The 18,962-nt window shown below is 41.8% G+C and overlaps 1 protein-coding gene across 6 annotated transcripts in view; it reads left to right on the forward strand.

Annotated features, from left to right (window-relative positions):
- SEMA6A (semaphorin 6A) overlaps window positions 1-18,962 on the forward strand; it is a 118,493-nt gene that overhangs the window by 77,165 nt on the left and 22,366 nt on the right. For 2 of the 6 annotated variants that reach the window (XM_054652605.2, XM_077171167.1), the window contains exons 13-19: window positions 1,125-1,301; window positions 2,008-2,148; window positions 2,237-2,317; window positions 4,238-4,296; window positions 6,046-6,066; window positions 6,199-6,249; window positions 13,035-13,199. In XM_054652605.2, coding sequence (XP_054508580.2) covers window positions 1,125-1,301; window positions 2,008-2,148; window positions 2,237-2,317; window positions 4,238-4,296; window positions 6,046-6,066; window positions 6,199-6,249; window positions 13,035-13,199 — 695 coding nt within the window. The remainder of the gene's footprint in view (window positions 1-1,124; window positions 1,302-2,007; window positions 2,149-2,236; window positions 2,318-4,237; window positions 4,297-6,045; window positions 6,067-6,198; window positions 6,250-13,034; window positions 13,200-18,962) is intronic. The other 4 variants (XM_077171168.1, XM_077171169.1, XM_077171170.1 and 1 more) reach the window with 4 other exon arrangements.

Genomic DNA, 18,962 nt, shown 5'->3' on the forward strand with positions numbered 1-18,962 from the left:
TAAAAACTTCAGGCAAGGATCAGCAGACAATTCAGGAATATGTACACAGGATACAAACATGTCTGCCAGGATATGTTCACAGGATATGTAGATGTCTGTCAGGTTATGTACTGGTAAGCTTTAATGTTTGCACAAGTGTATAGAGCAGAAGTAATTGCCTAATCTGCATCCTTTCTATAGCAACAAGAAAAAAATAGTAACAGATTGAACAAAGACTCCTAAATCACCAAGTGTTAAATACACTATCCCCTTCCTATCAAAATACATTCCCACTCTCTGCTGTGGTCATTATACTACTTATCTACCCTGCAGCAGTGAACAGAATAATGTGAGTAACTTTTGCCATATTTTCTGCTCTTCCACTGAGCAAAGGTAGAATATTGTGTTGGGCACTTAGTTCTGTGGAAGGGTCTGATTTTATTTCAGTAATGTATCTTATGTCAGGTTTTTCTGTCAGGTTCTGTGCCTCCAACCAAAGATGAGAGTAGCAAGCTCCACAGAGTGCTTCCCTTTGATAGGCAGTACCATCCAACTAGTACCAAACCACCAGTATACTTGTTTTCAATAAATTGTGTCACCCCAAGATTTGATTTCACTTCAGTGCTGAACTTGCTCGGTGGCAGTCGTGTGATTTTTAGTGAGGTAAAATGGTGTTTAGCATCTTACTCTTGCAGTGACACAGCTTTTCCTGACAAAACAAGTTGAACCTAGTTCAGCTGCTTTTAATGTGACAGAGCTTGAAATTTTTAAAACAATTCACTGTACTGAATCTCTATCCCTGTCTGAAGAAATCACCAGGCTTTTGGAAGGATAATTCCTAAATGCCCTCAGGCTCCTAGCAGCCCTTCAGCTTTCTGAACGTCTAGACACTTCTGAAATTCTGTACACTTCTGGTGGCTGTTGGATGTGTGGGTATGCAAACACGTGAAAATTCCCCAACATCTGGGGAGCCAAATTGGTACAGTCTGTGTTGATTTATAGAGAGGTAAGAAAAGTGCTTAAATGTGTTTTATGGTTGCTAGAAATGTACCATACACTTATCTGACGAGAAGAAAGTGATTAAATAAATGACAATTTTGTGATTATCTCTGTGATTTATCTCTGAAAATGCTCTATTGTTTTAGATATCGCCTGACCAAAATTGCTGTTGACTCTGCTGCTGGGCCATATCAGAACTATACCGTGGTTTTCTTGGGGTCAGAGAAGGGAATCATCCTGAAGTTCTTGGCACGGACAGGAAACACTGGTTTCCTAAATGACAGCCTTTTCCTGGAGGAAATCAATGTTTACAACCCTGAAAAGTGTGTATCTGATTCTTTGTACTCATGTATAGGTGACTTTGAACTTCTGATTTCCCAGAGAATAACTTGTCCCATGGAAATGGAAGTGGTTAGAGAAGCCAAGTTTTTTGGGTAATTTTAAATTGTTTAGGGAGGGGATGTCTGCTTATCAGTCTCTACATTGCAATAAGATTTTTTATTCAATCTGTGTAGAAAATAGCCCATCCTATGCAGCAGCTGATGGATAATTAAAAGTGAAGTTCTGGAAAGGAAGATTAATTTTCTAATCCTATAAAAAACCCTGATTCCTCTCCAAATAACTCAGCAAGCAGCAAGCAACTCTCCAAGGGAAATTTTCCACATTTCAGTCTTCCTCAAATATGCCTAAGGGGGCTTTGAAGTGAGCCATAATCAGGCAGAAATTTCAGCTGCTTTGAGTGCTGGAGAAGAATAAACACAAAAACAAAGGGGCGTCAGAAGCTTTTCTGGTGTGCTGTTGCTCCCAAATTCTTAACCATCCCATGCATTTTTAATACTTTCTTATATGTCTGTCAGTATTTTTAGTGGCTATTGTGTGTTCTTTTCTCCTTGACTTGTTTAATTCTACCTTTCTTATGGATTTTTTTGGCGGAAGCTTTTTTGATCTTATTTTTTCAGCCTGGGGGACAATTAGGGTTTCCCCCAGCAGAGCCCAGTTGCAACCACATCCCTTTTTTATCCAAATCAGGTGCAGCTACGACGGCATGGAGGACAAGCGGATCATGGGCATGCAGCTTGACAAGCCCAGCAGCGCCCTGTACGTCGCCTTCTCCACCTGTGTCATCAAGGTGCCCCTGGGACGCTGCGAGCGTCACGGCAAGTGCAAAAAGTACGTGTTTGGTGGTGGCTGTCAGAGGCCTGGGCATTGGGCAAGCTGCAGCACTCCTGAATGCCACCTTGTGCTCTTCTCTCCCAAGGGCCTGCATAGCATCCAGGGACCCATACTGCGGATGGGTGAAGGAGAGCGGGGTGTGCACGCAGCTGGTCCTTGGCTCCAAGTGAGTAAGGGCTCTCGCTGGAAGGGCTGTGAAGCTCTGGCGGTGGTGCCAGGCAGTCTTGGGCAAAGCTATTTGAAACTTGTGGCTTTTAGAGAGGGGAAAAATGTGGGAAGTGTTTGTTTCTATCTTATTTGCATTCACCTCCGAAATGTCTCACAAATTTTTTTGATGTGAACAGTCAGCTGATTGGTAACTGCTGAAAGAGGAGGAAGAAGAAAATGAAAGGGCTGTGTTAAGGTCCGTGTATTATTGAAAGGAGTGAACTGGATGGATATGTCTGGACCAGCCTACACTGGAGCCATCACAGCTGATTAAAGAGGCAATAGAATCCAAATTAAATTACTCAAGTAATTTGTCCACTGAAAACAAAACCAGTCCTTCTAATTTACTGTGCATTACTAAGAGGAATAACAGAGCACAATAAGGGCTTAAAACAGATTTAGAGAAGTGCTGGATCTCCCCTTGCTTAACAGTAGAATTTAATTATTTTATGATAATGAAAGTCTGGGAAGGTTAGAGGGAGCAAACCCACTTCAGAGCTCACATTTCATGGCCACTTCTGACACACCACATGACTGCCCACTCTGAGCTATCAGCTGTACTCCCTCATGGTAGTAGTGGAAGTGTAGCATAGACATCACAGAGCCTTGAGAGCCCTACATCTGATGCCATTTAACCTTGCTTCTCTACAGGTCCTCACTATATAATAGACAAGCATACTGTGCTTCTGTCTTGTTCTTAATTTGCTGATTTCCACCATCTGCTGGGGATGCTGTAGCTGTATGTGTCTGTATATGCTTGACTACAAAAGTGTGGGCTGTTTCTGATTTGACTTTTGGTAGGGAAATATTAAAATGTACCTGTGTCCATATCAGGTTTTTCATAACTCCAAAAAGTGCTCGAGGCTTCTTCAACTTCCATGGCAAGTTGTAGGGGACTTCCATATTTCACTTTTTAGAGCAGCTCCCACTTTCCTCAGTAGATCCATCGAGACAGAGGCTGTGCAGTTTGCAGTGATGAAGTCCAAAAGAGATCAAGGCCGCCCATGTTCTGTCCAGTGCTTAGGAAGGGGGTCCAGATTGGCTGTGAAGATATCTGGTGAAGTTCTAAGCTGGCCAACAGGAGGCAGAGATGTTAGTCATCCTCCAGGAGTAGATGACAGTAGAGCAGGTGCTTTAAGAACACAGAGGTAGAATGAGTTGTCTGCAAGGGTAATTATGCCTCAAGGGCAGGATTCTAATATAGGCAAGGGCTTGTATTTGGAAGTTTTCCAAGGTTCTTGTCATTCACCTTTGACCACTCAGGAAGTTGGAAGAACAGCTTCCATAGTTATCCAAAATCACAGAGTGAGCTTGGGAGCATAAGCTGAGCACATCAGCTAGAAAATCACGTGAGTGTTTGTCAGTAGAGCCCTTGAGTTAAAAGGAATACCTCTTGTGGGATGCACATTATGCCTTGAGCCTCATCTGGTGCCGTACCTAAGTGACTGCTGAAATTCAGGCTTCTTCCTCAAGCACAGTACCTGCCCAATGGGTTGGCTCCCTTCCCTCTCCAAAGTGCCAGTGCACCTGATCTACTCTGTGCACAGGTTAAGGTAGGGTTACAGGTGCTTCTGATAACATCCTGTATTTAACAGTTTAAAAAATGCAAGTCTTTTCTTCCCTTGGTAATGAAGCATGCTGTGGATTTTTAAAATGTAATAATATAAAGGAAAAGTGTCATCAGAAGCTAAGAAATCATTAAGCAATGATGAATAGCTCAAATGTGTATGTTGCGGTTTTTCAGCCTTTGTGTGGAATTTCCAAAGAAATAGCCAGTTTCACAGCAGGGATTTATTTCAATTGAACATGTGATAATTTCTTTCTGGTTAGGCCTATGACTGTTGTTATTCATACTGTTTTGTTTCCTTCTCTTATTTAGACTGTCATTTGAACAGGACATAGAACGTGGCAATACAGATGGCCTGGGTGACTGCCAAAGTAAGCAAAGCTTTTATTTCTATTTACCATGTGTCACAGTATCCTTCTGAATGCCTCAAATCACCATTACCTGTCAGGCATTCTTTTGTAGCAACATAAGCCATGACAGGAACAGCAATGTAGCTAATAGTGCAGGTTCACAAGAAGAACTGTTATTTAAATGTATTTGAGGAAAATAGCCAGTTCCTGTGATTTATACAAACACTGGACTTCAAAGTGGTTGCATAACAAGAAAAGCTCAGCTCTAGAGGATATTGATTACAGCAATGGCATAATGAATTGGGGTCATTGTCTTTATTAGCCCTGGTGGTTGCGTTGTTTATGTAAATGTACAGAAGTGGCTTGGTTTCTTGGTGTAGTCTGTGACTTGGACTACATTTCCATGCAGCACAGTGAGGCAGAAAAATATATCTTCAGTTTGGATCCAGATCAAGAAATGACAACTGCTTAGTTTGTGAATTTTAGGGAATTTTACATACAGTCTGGACAACCTCATGGTATTAAGGGTCAGCTACTATTGCATTGCCTAAGAAATTTTAATGGTAAACCTTAAAACAGCGTGACAGCATGAGCTGGAAGCTTAAACACGGTCTTTAAACATTTATGGCTTTGTACTGAAATGCTTAAAAGTGCATAGCTTGCACTGCATGCAAGGAAACCTTGCTGATTTCTGAGCCTTCAGGAATACCAACATCTGTGTTCAGGACAGCTCTTGTTCCAAATGTTCTCACCAAGGTTGGTTTGCTTCTGAGCTCCAAATATTATTTATAAACCTCATGAAATCAAGACTCTCATCCCTTTCAGTTTAATTTGCACTGTTGCAATAAAACTGATGAAGCTGAGGAATCAATGTACAGTGAGAGAGTCATTACTTCTGCAACACAGAGAAAAATAACAGAGGGCTAGACTGTGCCATGGGACGTGGTGTGAGCCAGACGTTCTGTAGAAAGCCAGAGCCTTCTCATGCCTTGTGCATCCTTATTCAAGAGGCATTAATTACTCTCATCACTTTCAGCCTCTGTCCTAAGATAGGGTAATATAGACCATTGCAAAGATTTTTGAAGGAGGTGTACAGATAGGCCTCCCCTCTGTTCCCCTGTAAAATGGGTTAGCACCAAAATCAGGCCAGCTCCCAGCTGGTGTATCTTTGCCCTTTTCAGCCAGTTCTGCTCTCCTTGGGCAAATAGGTTAGGCAGGAGTGGAATGTACCTGATATCAGTTACATATAAAAGGAGGGTAGGAAATTATTCAGGAAGAGCGCATTGTGCTCATGGAGAGAGATCTGCTTCTGTGCAGAGAGCAACAAAGCCCATGCCCTGCTTAAATCCCTCTTTAGCCCTGAATGGTGCATTGAACCTTGACACTGCACAGGGGTAGATTTCATTCCCTGCTAACACAGCAGATTTTATTACTTCATGTGATCTTGGGTCACCTGAGTTTTGTCCTCATTGACTCACATTGCTGGCTGCATCCCCTGCAGTGCCTTGCCTTAGACTAGGATTTACAAGGAAAGCGGGGGGACACTGGCCCTCTCTCCTGTACAGTAGGTCCTGTACAGAGCTGGTTGTGAGCACTTTCAAAGCCAGACATTGTTTTCGGGTATGTCTGAATATTAGTTTTGCCTGGGTCCTTAGGGTGCAAATCACATGCTTATAAATATCAGCTGAAACATTAAAGCTTATTAGCAGCAAACTTAAAAGAAAGAACAAGATACAAATAATGATTTTTCCCCTGTTATTTGTCTTTCAGATTCCTTCGTAGCCCTGAATGGTAAGGAAGTTCTTAGTTTCAATATTTATTGACAGCAAATCCATTTTGGAGGAATCACTTTTTACTAAACTTAAAAATATTCTTATATTTTTGTTATATTTAATGTTTCTTCCCAATTTATTTTGTTCATAGACATTTCAACTGCTCCACCTGATCAAAAAATGTCTTACTACACAGTGTATGGTCAGTTTATGAGTGTTTTTAAAAATTCTCCCCAAATCCTTGTGTTAGCTAGTAGTATCTGTACTCAAATAGTTGTTACCTCATTTTACTTCTTTTGTCTTGGTTTTGAGGGCCCGATTCACTAATCACAACTAGGATGAAGTCATATCTCTTGGTTTTCAATCCCTCTTTTCTTGTCTTTCCTGAAAACTGTCTCGATTGAACTAAAGTCAGATAAGGCCTATTTTAATGGCATGCCAGCAGACATGATTAAGAGCATGCTTCATCTGACACTCAAAGAAACACTTGGGTACAGTGATGCATCTTATCTGTTCACCAGGACAAACAAGAGAGCAGCTCACATCCCACTTACAAGCTGTCCAGGCTGGTGTCATTACTGCTACATCAGCCAGTCAGAGATACCTTAGGGAAAGTAGAACTATCCCTGGGTTACAGAAGGATCTCTCTCTCACAAGGAAAATTAACCTTTTACCCATGTGGTTTGAGACTGGATTATGCCTCAGTTCCTGAAGGTTCTTGTTATTTCTAGGGTGAGTCATCTATGTTGTCCATTCAAATTTACATATCAAATTAAATGACCTGAACTAAAGAGGATCTTTTCTGCAAGCCTAGCATAGCAGGTTCCCATAAGGCAGCTGTTAATCTGTGCTTATAGTGCTTTCTACCACTTTGTTCTGCATATTTTGAATTAGATTATGCTGTTTCTTGGAGTGAAGAGTAAATGTTTTCATGAGGAGTCACTGCAGAATAAATAATCACTTTAAATTCAAACCTAGACATATATTGCAATAGCTTTTCTTACAGACATCCTGAACAAAGACAAGTACTCACAAGCTAAGAGCTGCCAGTGAAGTCAATGGCAAAATTCCATGAGAGGTGGGAGCTTCCTTGTGAAGTTCCTTTCAGGCTGTACAAGACTAGCAGTTCATTAGGGCTAGATCAAATTCACCATGCATTTGGTTAATGTGAAGTTGTGATGAACTTTTAAATGATCCTTTCATCTTGTGCCTGCAGAGTATGTAGGTATGAAACTGAACCAATGACAGCTCAGTACAGCAGAATATAAATAACCGGAGGCACAGTAATGCTGTTCAACATTTGTAAAAATAAAATCAAATTCCCCCTACTGTTTATTACCAGGAAATGAAAAATGTGCAGGTGAAACTTATTTGAAAGTATGGCAATGAAAGCCAGTGAAGGGAATGTGCAAAATTAAAGGCAAGCTGAGACTTTCTGATATATGGAAGACTCACAGTTTCATCCGCATAGACAGTTTATATCTTCTTTCATTGTGAAATCGCTGTATTTCTAATGCACAGAGCAGTAATTAAAGAAGAGGAATAATAAAATTTGTACTGCTGAATGTGAAGATAAAGAGAGTGGCTTTGGGTACAGTGCTGAAGTGCCAGAAATGTTCTAGATTTCCTGCTTGTATGTGAATTCCATAGTCTGCAGAGTTATAGCTGTGGAACTGTGGTTCTGGATCCTGCCAGCTAGAGTATTAGTAGGTACTTTGGTAAAATTGATATTTTAATCTGACTAAGATAGCAGAAAAGTGCTTTAAGTGAGCAGCAGAAGGAAAAAAGCTGTAGTCCAAGAGAGTACAGTTAACAAAAGAGAGTACATTTGTCCAAGCATGTCAAGGCCAAAAAGAGACTCCATAAATGAACCCAGCTTTTAGAGTAGGACCTTACAGACAGGTGCAGTGGAGAAACGCTGACCCAGCATTAGTGTGGGTTCCTGTTCATGTCCTGCCTTTTACGGTTTATTTCATTGACCCCTCTCAGGTACATCCTGATAACATGCTCTCTATGCAAGTCAGCTCGCCTTTTATTGGTTTAGTAAAAATACCTAGTCTGATATTTTTGCAGTTGGGCTTTCTTTTCACCTACCACTAGTGACCTTCTATTGATCTTCCACTAGGATGAGGTAGTAAACCAGTCTTGGTAAACATGTTCATGTTTGCCAACTGTAGAGACTGGTCTGAGTAATTTGGCATCTTGAAAAAAGCAAAAAATTTATGAATTATCTATTTTGATGTTATTGAGTACAGTTTAATGCAAAGGTAAATGGTATGTCACAATAGATTAAGCCTCAGAACTCCAGTACCAGAATGCCAACTGAGTGAATGCTAAATATACCCAAAGTCATCTGAAGCTCCAAAAGAAGTCATAAGGCCTGATTCTCTTCACTTATGACACTATAAATCATCCTCCTTCAACAGACTTACTGCCAATCTGTAGCAGTGTGAATGAGAGGAGAACCAAGCCCTTAATCTTTGCATTCCTGGCACCAACCTCCTCCTGATTTTGGCACATGGGCTCTCTTCCTAGGGCAGTCTCCCATGATCAGTTGTAAAAAAGTAACGTCCAAAGTTCATGCAGGTGACTCAATTGACACCCAAGGAGAGGATAGCAGACTGAAGGTCTGGATGCAGAAAGTCAGGGAGAAATTATGCAGGAGACACATATTGAAACAAGGAGATTAAGCTAGATCACTCTGCAAAAGTCTAAGCAGCTTCAATTGCCTTTGGAAATATCAATTCTTAGTGAATTGGGCCCTTATATTACCCCCTAGCCATAGTCCTTTCTCTCTCTATAGTATTGATTTAACTTTTCCTCTAATTGTCTAATTAGATGGCTTTAGCTGTTAATAGGATAGCGTGCAGATATCTTAACCTCTGAGATTCTAATGACTTGTGCATATTAGACCAGCTATCAAATACTGATAGTATTGAATCTCTGTCTTTGTTTTAAACCTGAAAAAAACCTCTTTGCATTTTACAAGTGCACTTCAGAACAAGCTATAGTTTCAGAAGTGCAGCCTTTCTGAATCATTATCTGTGCTTGTAGGCACTAAGTGCTTTTACTCTGCCTCTGTTACTTGATTACAGCACTCCAAATGAAAAGTTTTTCCAAATAATGGAAGCACCTAATCCAGATTTTTTTAGAGTGTGTCTATTTGATTTTTACATGTTTTCTTTAAACAAAGACATTTGAAAAGCACTATGTGTAGTTATTCGGATGCTTTGTTTTAAAACAAAGGCAGAATTGGTTTTTCAGATGTTTTTGTATTAACCATTATTAACACAGAGGTACTGGCCACATCTCAGATGTGCTAATGCCTCATTAAATTTCAACAAATCTTATTTGCAAGTTAGAGTGGTGAAAAATGGTGTAATGGGAAAAAAAGGCCCACTATATGTTGATAACTATATAGTGCGTTGTAAAGGCTTGATAATGGCTGTGTGTGAGAGGGCCAGGAGTGGCTTGCCTGCCACTTCAGTCTTTTCTCTGTTTATGAGGGAAACTTAAATAGGTCATACATTTGTGGTGCTACTCTGCTCAGAGGTGAAATTCACCCAGTGGGACTGGCTATTCAGGCACTTACAGGACACTGTGATACTGCTTACAGGAGCAGTATCACCGCCTAGTAGTAAGTGTTTGCAAATACAGCTCTAACACAACTGGGATGGGCTATTAAGGTTTAATCTGCTTCCTCAAAATCCAGTGGAAGGAAGTTTGTCTCAATTAACTGTGTAAGCTTGCTTCTCAGTGTGTACTAGTCTAATACATTAGTAACAGAGAGAATAAATATACTGATTCCTTGTATTTGTGCGGAACCCCTCTCTACCTAGTGACCATCTGGTACACATTAATAGCTTCACAAAGCCTTAGCTTTCCATTACCAGGAAGTTCTCTGTGTATTGGCAGCATATGGTTCAAGATTTTTTTTTCCCCCTGAAAAATGTGTCCCTTAAGCATATAGTTCTTCTAGATTTCTGTATTATGAAATGTTTTTCTTTAACAATGCTTATAGCTTTTCCCTAGAACTCTTCCTTTAGGCACATTTAAAAGTACAAGTGTCTGGAAAGAGATACAGGTGTAAAAATGCATATCAAACACAGGCATAAAATATGATTGCTACTTGGCAAGATTTTCTTCTCTTTTACCTCCTTATCAAGCAATGACTAATTGCTGTCTTATGGTGAGTGCACCACTTTGTGTAAGCTTACCAAATACTGTACACATTATTGTTGTTGCTGAATGGGGTATAATCTTGAAGACTGGAACCCCATGACTGTTTGCACTGTGGTTTAATCCTTAGGGAAAAGAAAACATGAAAATTCCATAATTTCTATTTTCTCGTCTGTTCTCTGCCTTGTTATTTGTCTTGTTCCTTGAGAGTGAGCACATGAGTTGACAAGCATAAAATAGTGTTGGAGTGAATGCTTTCAGGATCCAGCATATTCTTGCTTCAAGAAGGGGGTGTGTTTTCAGTTGCTGGACCTCTACCAGTCCCTTTGGACACAAACAGTCCTGCTGCAGGAATGCTGTGAAGCAGGCAGAACATTTGGATTAGAGTTCAAATGGAGTCCTCTATCTGTGTGCTACCAATGTCCTCAGCCATGACAGGACTTATGGAAACCTTTTAAAAGAGGATCATATTTGGCTTCTCTTTTCTATTTGGGTGACATTCTGTCGTAACAAAACACAGCATTTAAAACTCTGTCTTAACAAAACACATTTAATTTGCTGCTTTAAAGAAAGATGGCTGGGAGAAAACACACATTCTACCATGAGAGGGTAAAATATAATCCATTGCCCTTGTCAGTATAAAACCTTCAGAATGACATCCAGAGCTAAATTGTGTTAACAATTAGTTGTAGTTGAAGGGTGGCTTCATGGTGAGAGCACTGTAAATTTAACCAGTGTTCCTTTCTAAGCATACAAGTTAAAGGAGTTCATTGTGGCCATGTCCTGTACAAAACATAGTCCAAAGTGCTCCCATATATAATTCAATTCAGTAAATCAAAATGGCTCCTCAAAAACTTATAGAGGAGCACAGACATTTTTTTACTCTAAAGTCATTCATATTCAACAGGGTTTCTTTAAATCACATCATCTTAGTAATAGTTGCAGTATTTTGCTGACTTCGTCAGTAGTTCAACACCATGAAGCTGGTGAAAGGGCTGGATAAAAAGAATCATGTGGGTGCATCTAAAAGCTTGGGGACATTGGTGGCCAACATTTAGATTTTTGATAGTTGGAGTAGAATTGAGGATCTAGGTTCATCATCTCTCTCTAGACTTCTGAAAGCTGGGGCTGTATGGCTTTAGAAGCCATTTAAAACAGCATTTTTGAGATGCAGCTTTCAAAAGCTTTGTGGTTATCCAGGAGCTGTTTAAAATAAATTACAGAAGCACAGGCTCTACCTGCCCAGCTCTGTGCCTTCTGTGTGAGGCTTAAATTTCAGCTCCTTGTGTTGATCTGTCACTGCCCCAGTGAGTCTCAAATTATTTTTCTGAGCAGTGAAGCAAGATCAAGGAAAGGAGCAGATACAGGGTCCCTGCTAGGGCAGCCTGTAGCCTGGTGATTGGACTCCTCTCCAAGTGAGATTCATCTGAGGAAGGAAAATTAATTTGCTGGGCTGTTCAAAAGGAGACAGGAGAAAGGAGGGCTGCTGTCACTCTGTCTAGAGTTATCTGATGAAAAATGTTATATGCCATCCTGTCTGTGAATAATCCAATTCTGTTAGTTTGAGCATGTGTCAAAAATCCTGTTTTTAATGGGCTCCTTAAGAAAAGTAGGTAAGGGGATATAGTTACTCTACAAATTAGGGAGGCCCAGAACTCCTTGAATCCTGATGAAAATAACTCACTTTTTCACATGTACAAAAGGAAAATTTCAGAATGGTTTTGAGGTCAAATTGTTGTGGTGTGGATGGCTTTTGGTGCCCTCTCCCCAAAGCAGCTGAGCCACTGGAAAGTCCATGTGGGAGCTGTCTTCCAGAGACAGTAGACTCCAAGCACCTCAAGCATTTTAGGTGCTGATGTGCTTTTCAGGTCCAGTTGTGAAGAGTGTATGAGTTTGCAAACATGCTGTTGTCCCATCCAAACCACATTTCAAATTGTGCTGTGTTTCCAGTGGGGCAAGTTCTGTTTCCAGTGGGGCAAGTTCTGCTGTTTGTTGGGGTGTATATGATATGCAAGAAGAAGCTCAGTCTTGTTCAGGGCAACAGTAACAATGTCTAGAGCATTTGTAATGGAAAAAAGGCATGTGAGACCTCAGCCTCAGCTGCTGCTGGAGTCACAGGTTCTTGGGCAGATCCACGTGGTGAGGCACTGTCTTTACTGTGGCTCTGAGTAGAAATGGTGCTCAGTCTTCTGCTTATTTCAGAGCCATTTTGGGCCACCAGCTCGGACAGGACCAATAGCGATAGTGCAAGCGGGTGCGAGCAGCTGGCCCAGGATATTTCCCATCTGGAGAGGAGTGCTGCAGCATGAGCACACTGGTGTTAGGCAGTCCCTCACTCCCCTGGGGACATGAGGTAGAGTGCCTCATGATGTCACCATTTTGTAGTTCTTCTGGCATTCCCAATCAGTTCCAGCCATTTTGGACTTTTTTCTGTTGTACAATGATTTTTTTATTTGCTTTTTGACTGAGCCAGTATCAGACAGCATGGGCTGACACTTCAGTTTCAGTCAGGCATGTGTGCTGAATCCAGCCAAAGGATGCTTGACTCAGATGAAGTGTGCTTACCCTCTTTCATATGCATTTAACTCTGTTGAGAAGCACAGAACTGCCAGCTCAGTGGCAGCACCTTTTAGCACCCTGATCTGGAAGGTTCAAATCCCCTCTTCCTTCGGAGTCATATTTTGAAGGACTTTTGAAGTATTACTCAGCCTAAGACAAGATGTTCACCTGTCACAGAAGCATGGGGAAGTAGCGTGGTAAGTGACTAATGAGACTTGTCTTCCCTACCTGTATTTATAATGTGAACAGGACACTCCAGTTCCCTAGTCCCAAGCACCACCACTTCTGACTCTCGCGCTCGACAGGGTTATGATGCTAGGGGACGCATGCTGGATTGGAAGGATCCGCTTGGTTCATCTGAAAATACAGATCCATATGTGGCAGTTTCATCCCATAATCATCAAGACAAGAAGGGTAAGGCCTTGGAAATGACATCCTGTGGTGAGGAGGGAGGGGGAGGAGGACTAAAGTGTAACTGCTTCCAGCTGGCTGAGAGTAACATGTAATGAAACTCCCGCACTATAATTAAAAGCTTATCGTAAAGTCTGAAACTAAACAGCCAATCTTAGAGTCAGTCCTAGATAATTCACTGCCTGAGGAAACCACACAAAACAAACAGAAGTGTAGGCCTTTATAGAGAGTTTTGTGCATGTGTATGGGAAGGGGGTAGCAGGGGATTTAGCTCTCTTTAAATTTGATCTCCCCTGTTGTCTGACAAAGCAAGATCCATGGCTTCCTATTGTTCTTTAGGATGCATTTTTATATTGCCTTTCTCTGAATTCCCAAGGCAGCATAACAGTTCTCAGCTAATTTCACATTATTTCCATCTCTCAATAACCATAGAATCATAGAATCATGAAGTGCTTTGATTTGGAAGGGACCATAAAGATCTTCTTATTCTAACCCCCCCTGCCATAACCAGAAGGACTTTCCACTTGACCAAGCTGTTCCAAACCCTCATTCATAACTGGCCTTAAACAGTTTTGGGAATGGGCCATCAACAATTTCTCTGGGCAACCTGTTGCAATGCTTCACCACCCACCCTCAGAGTAAAGAATTTCTTCCTCATATCTAATTTAAACCTGCCCCCTTTCAGTTTGAAGCCATTTCCCTTGTCCTATCACTACATGCCCTTGTAAAAAGTCCCTCTTCAGCTCTTATATATCCCCCTCTAGGTACTGGAAGGCTGTTATAACATCTTGCCAGAACCTTCTCTTCCTCACCCTGAGCAACCCCAGCTCTTTCAGCCCTCTGATCATCTCTGTGGCCCATGTCTTTCCTGTGCTGGGGACCCCAGAGCTGGACACAGCACTCCAGGTGGGGTGTCACATGAGCAGAGCAGAGGGGCAAAATCCTCTTCCTCGCCCTGCTGGCCACACTGCTCTGGATGCAGCCCTATACACATTTGGCTTTCTGGGCTGTGAGTTGCCCTGCTCAGGTGCTTTGCACTTGGCCTTGTTAAACCTCAGGGTTCCCATGAGTCTACTTCTCAATCTTGTCTGAGTCCCTCTGGATGGCATCCTGTCCTTCAGGTGCATCAGTCACACCACACAGCTTGATGTCATCTGCAAACTTCCTGAAGGCTCACTCTGTCATTGATGTCACTCACTATGTCATTGATGAAGACATTGGCCCCAAAATTGACCCCTGAAAGACACCACTTGTCACTGATCTCCATTCAGACCTCAAGCCATTGACCACTATTCTCTGAATAGGGATGTCCAGTGAATTCCTTATCCATTAAATTGTCCACCCATCCAGTCCATCTCTCTCCAATTTAGAGAGAAGGGTGTTGTGGGGGACCGTGTCAAAGGCCTTACAAAAGTCCAGATAAATGACATATATAGCTCTTTCCATGTCCATTGATGGACTCTCTTCACCAAGTTGGTCAGGCAATACTTGCCCTTGGTGAAGCCACGCTGGCTGCCTTGAGCACCTCCCTGCCCTCCATGTGCCTTAACAGATTTTCTAGGAAGATATGTTCCATGATCCAGGCACAGAGATAATGGGACAGACAAGTTGATAGTTCCCAGGGCCCTTCTTTCTACCCTTTTTTAAGATGAGTACAAAATTTTCCTTTTTCCAGTTACCTGCCTACACTTTTCTAATATCATAGACAGTGGCTTGGTAATTAAATCAGCCAATTCCTGGGACTCTGGGATAGATATCACAATGTTCTATAAACTTGGGTATGTTCAGGTTCTTCAAGTAGTCCCAAGCCTGATTTTCTCTTATAGTGAGAGGGACTTTGCTCCCCCAGGCCCTGTCTTGTGGACCAAACACTCAAGAGGCATGGAAAGAGAGGTTGCAGGAGAAGACTGAGGGAGAATTGTTGAAGTGCCTCAGCCTTCTCCTCACGCCAGCCTTAATTGCCAGGTGGAGTACATCTTCTTCAACCTTCCTTTTCTGGCTGACGTACCTGTAGAAGCCCTTCTTGTTATTCTTGGCATCCTTTGCCTAGTTCAGCTCCAGCTACACCTTGACCTTCCTGGCTCTATCCATACACAACCAGACTGTGTTTCTATACTCCTTCCATGATACCTGTCCCTTCTTCCATCGCCTGTGCATTTCATTTTTGCCCTTTAGTTCAGCTAGCAGGTCCCAATGCAGCCATTCAGTCTCTTGTCTTTCTCATCCAATTTCTTTCACCTGGGTTTCACTAGCTCTTCCCCCTTGGGAGATATCCTTAAAGATTTGTCAGCTCTGTTCTGCTCCCTTGTTCTTGAGGGCAGTTTCCCAGGGCATCCTACTGACCTCCTTGAAGAGCTGAAGTTTGCTCTTCTGAAATGCTGTGTCCTGGCTTTACTCTTTGCCTGACCCATATGCCTGAGGACTGTGAACTCCACCAGTGCATGATCACTGCAGCCCAGGCTGCTGCCACTTGTGACATCACCAATCAAGTCACTGAGCTGGTCACCATCAGGTCCAGTATTCCAGTGCAGACAAGGAAAGCCTGCTCTAGTTTAACCATTGAGTAAACTGGGAGTAGTCCTAGTCACTGGTCCTCAGTCCCACTGTCTTCAGTGAGACCTGAGCAAAAAATTCCTTTTAGTGTGCGCATTAGTGTACATTAAATGCTGCATAAATGACTACTCATGGAGAGGTTCTATGTTTTGTTTTTCACATATTAAAAGGTTGGGATTTAGGTGTCATTTCGCAGTGTTCAGACCACTGCTGAAGCGCAGGGATCTAATAGAAATCCTGTCCTTTGCCCTCCATTCCTCCTCTGCCATACATACAGAGAATTAGGCAAAGAATTGCCAAAATTTTCTGCTTGAACATAGAGAAGAACCTTTTCTCATAAGTAGAGGTGGTGGTGCCCCTCATTGCATCTTGGCCCTCATCATTCTTTCAGCTCCTTTTAATCTGTATAACTTTAATATGGTTCCTTTTAAACAGGGGAGTTAGGTTCAAATAGCTCCACTGCCTAGAGATATCTGAATTCTTATTATTCTTCTCTGAGGTGTTCTTAGATCTCTTCTTTCAATCTCTGTTGAAGATGTTTTTCTATGTGTGGACTAATCAAGTAGTCAGAGTGTCAGAAGGAAGATGAGTATGAGCAAAGCTCACTTGCTGAGTGGTTAGGGCCCTCACCAGGGGCAGGAACACACAAGTTCAGTTCTTTCTGCTATGAATACTTGATATAAAACACTTAAAATATTAATTGAAATGTGGATTCCAGTCTCTATTGTTCATGCATTTTATATGAAAAACTCATTAGACAAAAGCATCAGCTGTTCCTAGAGAAGCTACTGGCATGTCAGACCTGATGCTTTGCATTGTCTGCCCAAACTAGTAAGTTACTAGTTTCCCCTATTCTTCCCCCTCCATCTGACCTACTGAATCTTGAATTCTTTGCATTTCTTGTGGAGGCTTTCAGCAAGGAGTGATGAGCATATTAACATCACAGAACAGTCTTCAGCAGAATTACATGAACAGCTGCTGGTGGTCTGGGCTCTGACTGTGACCTCAGTGCCTGTCATTCATAACAGCCCCAGATACACGATGCCTCCCATAGTCCAGGGACATCCAGGGTATCTCACTGAACTCCCCAGGACTGACCTCTAAGAGCCTTCACAGTCCCTTACCATAGAGGCAATGGGCATCACCTGGCTGTCCCAGCAGAGACAAAGCCTGAAGCACTTTTCCAGTTGAGGAGGTTGGTCAAATTAGGCAGGAGATAACATGGAAAATATTAATCGAGTAGCCTTGGCTTTTAGGCTTATTGGCAGGAAATTGAAGATGAAGATTTAAACTCCCACAGGCAGAGGATGTAAACTTGTCCCCCATCTCCCAGCTAATTAGCTCTTCCTACGGAAAAAAAAAGGAAAAACTACCCCTGTTTGAACAATATCTTTGAAGAGCTTCATCCTGTAGATTCTGGGACATTCTGGGAGAATAACTGCAAAATCAATACCAGAAAAGTGAATTTCTAGAACCTGATCAGCCTTCCCTGTATGTTAAGCACAGAGCCTCTTTGCACCCTGCAGGCCTGGGGGCTGCTGAGCCTTGGCAGAGGAATAATTTCAGGTGGCTGCAATACTCAAACTCAAAACCTTAACTTCAGATGCAAGGGAGTGACAGTACTGAAGATTAAACCTCTCACTCGAATTCCAGTTTAAGCTCAGTTTGAGATATCTTCTTCTTTTAATTCCTTTTCCCTTGCTCTTGAATTGTAGAAATGCAATTAAGAAAAAGGGTTATCACTTATGTAGTGGAGGGAAGGCAGATAAACCTGCATGCCTTCCTTAAGATGGCTTGTGATTTACCTAGCATTCCACTTTCCTCGCAGCAATATCAATGATAATAATGCTGACAGCCAAAAAATGAGGATCTTTTCTTTCTTTGTCCAATCTGTTGGTAACATCTGTTATACAAAATACCTCAAGCAAGAGGACATTTCTTAGAAAATCCAGTTTCCACTTCTGAAAATAAGCAGTATCATTCTCTTGTATATAAGCAGTATCATTCTCTGAAAGGGGGGGATGGAAGGGAAGGGAAGGAAAGGAAGGAAGGGAAGGAAAGGAGGGAAGGAGGGAAGGAGGGAGGGAAGGAAGGAAGGAAGGAAGGAAGGAAGGAAGGAAGGAAGGAAGGAAGGAAGGAAGGAAGGAAGGAAGGAAGGAAGGAAGGAAGGAAGGAAGGAAGGAAGGAAAAGGATAGAGGGATGGAGTCTTGAATACAACTCCTCTGCTGCTGCTAGATAAGGCAGCATTTTAATAGCACTGTTTGTTGTGTGTGGGTCCCTGCTTCACAAGTCTTCTGAAAAGCAATGCTTAATAGATGGAAAACTAGCTCTTAAAAGCATCTTGTATGCCACTAGCAGCTTTAGGAAGAGCATGCAGTGAAAATATTAATAAGTGTATAACTGTTGAATTCTAATAATTTTCACTTCAATTCACTGACTGATGAAGTGGCTTACATTCAATATTTCCCTCCCCAGGGAGTGATGGTTACCAAAGAGCCTTATAAGTACTTGACAGGGTCATTTAAATATGATGCATTCTTTGATGCCTAACTCTGACTTTTGGCAAGGCTGGAAGCAGTCTACACCCCTCAGAACAATGGCGGCAGAGGTGCCCACATGGTTTTCCACCATGACCATCCACCTGTGTGCTGTTACTCTTTGCCTTGCCCAGCCACAACCAGTTGGCTCCAAAATTCTATTGAGTTGTTGTTTCAAAAGGGCAAAGGAAAGAGTTCTCACACAAAATCAAATCAGTAAATGTTACACTTACAATCCTTTTATCAAGATTTTGTTTCCACTTTTGCTGTGATTTCTTTTGCTTTCACGCATTCACAAAGAAAATTTTATTTTTTTAAATAATTTTTCCTTGTTTTGCAAGGTACTTTGTGTTTTTCTTCATTGGTTGTGTCTATTCCTTTGAGCAGTGTTTTCTTTCTTTTTCTGTGCTCACAAATGGCTCCTTAGTGATTGTACTAATTGTATAAGAATCCACTTGCTGTTTTCTTTACTGTAACACGGTTGCTTTGATGATGTCACATCCATCCATATGCTTCACTCCTAATTCAGTGCAGGCATCTTGGGGAATATCCGTGGGGGTGTGAAGACGGGGTTCTTTAAAAGGGTCGACTCATGGGAATGTGACATTTGTGTGCCACAGCTTTAGTAGCTAAATATACTCTGGAACTGTTGTTTCTGAGCTACATCACATTTCT

Source organism: Agelaius phoeniceus, chromosome Z (assembly GCF_051311805.1).
Source record: "Agelaius phoeniceus isolate bAgePho1 chromosome Z, bAgePho1.hap1, whole genome shotgun sequence".
Taxonomy (NCBI): Eukaryota; Metazoa; Chordata; class Aves; order Passeriformes; family Icteridae; genus Agelaius; species Agelaius phoeniceus.